Source organism: Cynara cardunculus (assembly GCF_001531365.2).
Source record: "Cynara cardunculus var. scolymus isolate 2C chromosome LG 7, CcrdV1, whole genome shotgun sequence".
NCBI lineage: Eukaryota > Viridiplantae > Streptophyta > Magnoliopsida > Asterales > Asteraceae > Cynara > Cynara cardunculus.
Genome location: NC_037534.1, coordinates 7,998,805 through 8,006,749, shown reverse-complemented (window position 1 = coordinate 8,006,749; position 7,945 = coordinate 7,998,805). Strand labels below are relative to the sequence as shown.

The following is a 7,945-nucleotide window of genomic DNA, read 5'->3' as shown; positions in this document are numbered from 1 at the left end:
AAGAACCAGAAGCAGATGCAGATCCATGAGGTTCGCGTTATCGTTATCTTTTTCCTTGATCAAACGAACCAGGGGCATATATATGCAGATTTTTTAGTGGTGTTTGGATGATGTAGTTATAGCGGCAAAGGGATGTGGTCATAGTGGCTGCCGAAGGGAGAGAAGTGGTGTGGTCGCGATCATTTATAGACAAACTGGTGTATGCAATTAGTAATTAGTGTGGTTGAACGTGGATACAAAGAGAAGTAAAAACCGCATATACACACCGACAAATTAAAATAGTAAGGTGTGGACACTTATTTTATTTTAGGACAGAAAACGAAAGAGACTAGAATGAGTCATAAGTGGTGACCTATAATATCCCAATGTCAAAAAATGCAGCATAACTCGAGAAAAGATGATATATAATATTGGCTACATGAGTCATTTCATATATCTCTGGGATCTTTTTTGATATTCTGACCATCCATTCCTCTACTTTTACGGCTAAAAATGCAGCAGCATCTCGATCGGATGTTCCCGAAAATTGCAACATAACCAAATTACCGACTCTAAATGTGTAAAATTAGACCACTTAAGGTACAAAAACATCAAGATTGAAAGTTTACTTGCTGTAAAGGTATACGAAGCTGAAGATGAAGAATGCAGCCATCTGCAACAATCAAATACAGTGTTAAAATTTCTCTCTTACTTACAAAAACATATACGTCCATTTTGAGATTTTGGGGAAGTGAAAAAGAAAATACCGTAGAAAATGATGCTCCATAATATGGAAAAGCTGTTGGTATGAATCTTTCGTATTCATTGTGTCTGAAAGGCCGAACTGGAATCTGCATGCACGCATAATTGATCATGATGTAAGCGTTGGATACAGCAAAAGTCTCTTTAGTTCATGACCATGATTTATAACCAAAATGGAGAAAATAAAGATTTTGGAGTTTTTAACACATTTTTTGCTCTGTACAATCCTCCAAAACAATCTTTCAAAATAAAGACAGCAAGAGAGGGAGGATAAAAATCGAGAAAAATGGCTCTCTTTTATTCTTCCCACCAATGAAGTTGAAATATTATCATTTCATTTTTTAATTTTTTTTGAAGATATTATTTCTTTTCTCATTCTATGATCACCATGTGCTAGTCCTTGTTACGTCTACCTGGTAGCGCACAATCTTGCACAAACAGGAGGGTCTTCATGGGAACAGTCACTCTACCATTTGGGTTTACCCTACTTCTGAGTTGGATTTACTGGGTTGGGTTCGGTTGGTTTGTTAGGTTGTCTAATAATCTACCCCGCTCTTTATCAGTTCCAAGGTAATGATCCTGTGTTGTGAATTTGTCATCAATTGTACAAGTATTTAGTACTTTACCTGTTTTGCAAGTGACAAGCTAGTGTATCCAAGCCTCTGATATTCAACCTTAAACTGGAACACACCATATACATCTGGTACCTTAAAAGAAGTACGATACAACCCCTGCAGAAAATAAGGAGAATAAGGGGAATAGAATATTTATCGACTTATAAGTAGCATATGAATATAAGAAGAATGTAAGATATAGAATGCTACCTTTTTATCAGTAGACATGGTTTTCAACACGTAGGGGCTCATCATGTAAAATTGAATCTGGACATCATTTGCGACATATGGTTCCCAACTTGATCCAGACCATTCATAGATCTCTACCAAGTATTCCTGAAATAAGTTCAATTTAACTACGGTCAACTACAAGGTCAATCCTTAAAAGGTTTCTTAACTTTCCCGCAAACAGAATGCTGGTATATAATATGAAAGATTACCAGGTCATCGTTGATCCTGTAGATAGCAGGTTCATCAGTCTCACCAACTCTGTGGTGTCTAACATTGACAGCCTGTTACATTCAAGATAGAGATTCAGAAAAGTTTTTAAACAAGTAGAATAAATAGACTATAGTTTATATATCAGATGACTAAAAGTAATAAAGAGACTATTCTTTTCAGCCCAGTCTAGAGGAAGGGTAAAAGGTTGGAAATCAGACTTAATTAAAGATGAAAAAGGTAAATTGGAGCGCAATTAATGAAACAGAAGAAACAGGGAAAGAATAGCTAGTAGATATCTCACCTTTAAATGGCCTCTTTCATGAAAGACCCATTTGCTAAGCTCAGTAACAAACTGTTGATTGCCAGATTTTGCATATCTGTTACAAGTAACTGTTCGCTAAGTTGTTGGCACAACAGGATGAAGCAAAATCTAAAATTTCCCAAATCAAAGCGTGAAATTGGAAACAAGATGCAAAAATTTAGAATGGTGGTCGTGTATTCATGTGTGTTGTGCTAGGAATAGGATCCTCCTTACGCTCATTGAATCCAAATTATAAATTCAACTTCTTCTTGTTCCAATACCAATCAACATAAGGGGAGTTCCAAAAGGTAAGCTCATTCAGTTTATACAAGAATTCTATAAAAAGTGAAGTCTGCTTAAAAGAATTCCTGATGGAAAATCCTCGAGTGTTGCTAAATGAAGTTTATATTGAGTTGTCCTAAAATAAGAATTTACCACTTACGAACAACTTAGCAACTAAGACCAACCATCAGCATGCATTCAGTTACCAGTGACCACAGCTCCAGTTCGCCACCACATCAATCACATATCCTCTTTTTATAATTTTATTTTCATTTCTAGACGTGATTATCATTTATATTTACTAGATGAAAACTACATTGGGAAGTATATTGCTAGGATAGAAGATTAAAGTAACAAACACGATGTGTGAACTAAAGTAAACATGTGAAAAATATTGTAAGGGGATACACTCACTTATTTGAGCTCCCTGCCTTTTGCACTGGTGATTTGAAGAACCTGCATAACATAATATTCAGTTCCACTTCAACCCAAAAAAGATATGATGGTAAAATAGTACTACACACAAAACTGCAAAATATTTCATACTTGTTGCTGAACAGATCTAAAGAGCCAGAGAATAAAACTCTAGCATTATTTCTAGCCTGCAATATCAAAAGAAAGTATATTAGAAATCCCCTTTACACAGTTGACATCTAACTGATGCAATTAAGCAAAACTGATGCAATTAAGCAAAACTGAGCTAGCAAAACCAAGCATACAAGTAATCATTTAGGACACCAAATAAATGTGTCATTGTGTCAATGGTATTCAGCTATTCGTGTACAAGCCTATGGATTAGAGTGAGCACTCTCCACATGATTTCATTTGTCCCGTCACCTAATCCAATCATATAAAGCTAAATCAACTTCATAGGGATGTCTATTGCAATATCATTTTATAATCATTCAATGCTACTAAGTCCTAATTATCAGTAGTACACGTCACTGCCGCCACCTGATTGTATCTCCTTTGCTAAATTTTTTTACTTTCTTTTTGCTATTGTTGTTTAGTAGCACTAGCTTGATGACAGGAAGGGATTCCAAGTATTTGTATATGTATGGTACACACAGATACAATCCTGGGATAGAATTTAGAGTGCTAAGAAACTGTTTCTTAGTTAGACACCTTACATGGCAAGTAGACCAATTCACTTTAGCTATCCCAAAAAAATGAAAATGGATATTTTAAACTATGGTCAGTCTTGGATCAAAGAAAGTTTGGGGTTTAAGAGAACCAGCAAGTACATAATAAGGTAAACTTGTAAGTAGAGAAACTACCTGCACAACTGAAACCAATGAAATAGAAGATCCAGAAAGGGATGGGGGACTTGACAGCTTGGACTTTGGATTAGCAGAATATGCTGATGGAGAAGCTGAAAGAACCTTCAAAACCTGCAAAATGAGTCGAACATCAAAAAAGGGAACCTCACCCCACAAGTGAACCAGACAACATCATAGAAAGTTAACAAATGATGCATGTTGACCTTACCAAGCTATTTGCCGGGTTCAAAGAGTGACCAATCCCTTTGAAAAGTACAGGAGCCTGTATCATGCAAAAGAGAACTTGCTGAGAAAAGACAACATAACGTTATCTGCAATGCACCAAGCTTATACGTTCCTTTTGGTCAACATGATTAAAGATATGGTTGGAATGGAATGATTCGTTCTTTATGTATAATCATTTCACTCCCTTTATTACTGACTTGGTTTAGTTTATACAAATTCGGAACACAATTGAGACCAAGCAGGTTTTACCTGTCTTTCATTTCAAGTGTTACATTGTAAAATTCAGTTCTTTATGTGATAGAATGAATGAAAATAACCCAAACATAAGGAATGTAAAAGAAGGTACTTGTCCAAACAGGATTCCCAAGTGAATTTTCTATCTCATTACTGAGGTCCCACCAATGATTTTACCCCTCCATTATCACCCTCATTATTGTGTACCAAAAAGCAGCACTAACGCCCTAGGCATTGGTAGCTGAAGGATAAAGGAATTTCCACACCACTGAAAAGCTTTCCGGTAGTAATATCAATATCATCAACAATGACAAATGCAACAAAAACAGTAATAGGAAACACATGAAGTGGTAGGTGTAAATAACAAGTATCGAAATCATCGTCTTCAATGTATCTGCCCTTAGCAGAGGGAATAGGGCAATATCTGGTAGATACATGACCACAAAAATAGTAATCACAGAACAAACCATTTGACTACATGAACTGACCTCTATTTTTGTAGTCCCCAAGAGTACATCAGACTGAATAAAATCATCAGCAGCAATTAATGTGTGATCTCCCTCAGTTCCGGAGACAGCATAGCTACCATGATCAATAACCACAGCAGATGAATCCTGTGCAATGGCAATAAAAAAAATTCAACCTAAGCTTCTTCCTTTGTTTAGGATAATCAATGAATGTAACATAGCCAAATTGATAAGGGTGCTATTCACGTTAGCCATCCCAAAAAAGACACTAATGAGTAAGTCAGCTCAAACCTCAAAAGAATCAAATGCCTTCTCATTTATCAAGTTCTTTTTGGGTTACCGTGGTTTCCGGGCCAGCTTAGCGCACCGGCTAATGCCCCAGGCCCACAAATGTCCTGGAGTCATCGCAGGTGAACCTCCATGGCCACAAGAGATTTGGCAGCGCCTGGGTTCGAACCCGGGGTAGATGAGATTTTCCACTATCTATCTGAGGCTTAACCAGTAAGCCAATCATGGTGAAATATATACAAGGAAAGGCAAGAACTTCGGTTGTATAATAAATTGAGGTGAACATATAGAGGATACAGTAGATAGTTCATTTGGTTCTAAGTTATCTACTGAGACAGGCAAATCTATGAGAAATTGGTCCTCTTCCCAATTTTCTCTATTTAATGGCATCTCTGTTATGCCAAAACAGAGATGAAGTGATCTATACTTGGACTACCACTAATCAAAGCTTTCGGTCATAGTGGTAACAGTCACTGAAATCGATGAATGTGAAGGAAGGTGTGTGATCATCGACTGTAGTGGAAATGGGATAACGTCATATCGCTAATACATGTAAAGGCTGTCATGTCTGGAACTTCTGTTTGAGTGTCTGATTTTGAGCACCAATCCTTGCATTTCCATATCAACACACTCAGAAAGAGCTGTATGACCAACCATTTTTGAAATTCAAATTATATAACAAATTTATTTTCATGTTCAAAAAAACTCCCGTCAATAGTAGCATCTTTTTAGACAGTTCAACAAGTAGCATACTACTGAGTACCGACTCAGAATGAACTAAATCAGATCAATAGTCTGTCCCAAAACGATCAGTTTCGCCACTTAACGAGTATAAAATGAAAGTACCTCATCAAAATCAACTCCACACTCAGCGGCAATATTTCGGATCAAATCAGACGCACTCGCATCGGCAGCAACAATCAAGTCTTTGCCAGAGTCCACGAAGTCCAAAATAGCAGCCACATCCAAAGATCCTCCAAATCCTGGAAAATTCAAATCCGTCATTCTTATCAAATTCACCAACAAATGCATGAATTTTTTGCAATAAACTTCCAAGATTACTTTCGATGGTGGGAGAAAACAAAATCAGGCCATCATATAGATACTGTCCGTATCTCTGAAGTGCGATCTTGGGATCATCGGAGAGCTTGAAATCGAGCTCAAATCCACGTGTCTGTAGAGAACTGAAGAAGATCGAGTGCGAAGACTTGAGAGCCAAGTCGTCGACCAACACTAAAATGCGCCGATCCGTAGGGTTCTCGAGAGAAAATGAGTTGGAGAGTGCAAATAACAGTGAGATCGAAGCTATGAAGACGGTGGCGATGGAGAAATTCGCCATATCTTCTTCCTTTCGTTTTAGGGTTCTCGAGGTTTGGATCGTAACCGAGTACTGTCAAGACTTTAAACCTTGACTTGATAAACATATGCAAATTTTAATAAATGGTCCCTCTACTTCCACTTATTTACCTTTTTCGCTCTCACTTTTTCTATTTTGAAAAATAATGGTATGATGCACTAAATTATTATACTCGTAAACTACGATTTTCGTTCATTGACTATATCGTCTATTGTTTTTCTCGATCAATGTCATTTAGAGTTAGGGGGGTGTTTGGGATTGCTTATAAAAGTTGTTTCTTAACTTATTTCAGTTTGGCACCGATGATAATTTGTTTTCTATTATTTGGATAAGAAAAAAACTGCTTATATCGGTGACAAACCGGTAATAAGCTGTTTTTGATAAGTTAATCTTTTCTGACTTATGAAAAACTGCTTATTACCATTTTACAATTTTAACCTTGTTTTATTTAACTCCAGTTTGATACCACATAAGTTAATAAGCATTTTTACAAAAATACATAAGTTGTTTTAAATAAGCAATCCCAAACACCCCCTTAATTTGCATCAATCTAATCGACTTTCTAAAATTTTAACCTAGATTATACAAACCCTAAATCAAGAACTCGAGATAAATTAAAAGAGCAAAAACGACACGATGAATAAGAAAAATGCATACAAACCCAAGGACTTGATACAAAAACTAGAATTGTCACCGGCGAAAGTGAACGTGCGGCATTGTTCGTCGAAATCGAAGAACCTCGGTCTCGGAATATTTTATCGTAGTCAACCAATTAAGAATAATGCTCAACACTGCCAGTGGTAGGAGAAGCCATCGTGCATGAGCTTGTCAATATCGTCATTCATTGACTGAACCATAAAAGCTGTGACACACCTTCAACTTGAAGACACAAACATTAGAATGATGAACGGGATTTGTTGGCCCAAATTGAACGAAAAACGATGCATATGGTGAATAAAGATTGCATTCAGTTTGTTGAGGTGGTTTGTCATTTACTAGAAAGAAAACGATATGTATCGAAGAATCAAAGATCTCTAAATCAAAGTAGATAATGAGAGTGATGGTAGGTGGGGATATTTTCAAAATTTTAAACACCGGAAAACTATATTTAATAAAGTAATTTATGACGTTGCTATCAACTACAAATTAGCTATCTAAAATATGTCTCATGGTGTCCGTCATGACACGAGAATTGTCTCCAATACCACGTTAACGCTCATGGAAGGCTATAAATCAAGAGTAACTTAGTTTTTAGGTTTTTTTTTTTTTTTTTTATAATTTAAAAAATTAAGAATAATTAAACAAAAGAAAAAAAAACAGTTTTTAAAGACCAGGGATGAAAATCATTATAAACATCAAAACACACGGACGAAAATCATAGCTTATTATAAATAAATTAAAAAAGAAACTCATAAAAGTTAATTTCATTTAGGACCTATTTATAGTTTAGTGTTTACATACTATCGACTCAATTCTTAGCAGTCAACATTAGAGATGGCTAAATATCGATCACGAGCCAGGCCAGTCAGGTCCCAAATTGGTCCCGAGTCAGGCCAGATTGGTATCAAATTGCCCCCTTTAAAATCGGGTTGGCCGGTCCCGACCAAAAATCCTAGGATTAATTTAGGCCTAGTTATAGGTCCTACGGGACTGGTCCGGTCCCAGGCACGACTTGGTTTTTAAAGAAAATCTTTTTTACATAAAAATATTATTTT

The 7,945-nt window shown here is 36.4% G+C and overlaps 1 protein-coding gene across 1 annotated transcript; it reads right to left on the bottom strand.

Annotated features, from left to right (window-relative positions):
- Positions 1 to 358: 358 nt before the first annotated feature.
- On the bottom strand, positions 359 to 6,253 carry LOC112515307 (dolichyl-diphosphooligosaccharide--protein glycosyltransferase 48 kDa subunit). Its single transcript, XM_025122036.1, has 13 exons — positions 5,936 to 6,253; positions 5,720 to 5,856; positions 4,607 to 4,732; positions 3,868 to 3,921; positions 3,657 to 3,770; positions 2,926 to 2,981; positions 2,794 to 2,835; positions 2,098 to 2,173; positions 1,796 to 1,867; positions 1,566 to 1,691; positions 1,368 to 1,472; positions 747 to 830; positions 359 to 652 (listed from the first exon to the last, which is right to left on the bottom strand). Exons 1-13 carry the CDS (start codon positions 6,210 to 6,212, stop codon positions 605 to 607), a joined length of 1,317 nt encoding a protein of 438 aa, XP_024977804.1. The 5' UTR covers positions 6,213 to 6,253; the 3' UTR covers positions 359 to 604.
- Between the last annotated feature and the right edge of the window lie 1,692 nt (positions 6,254 to 7,945).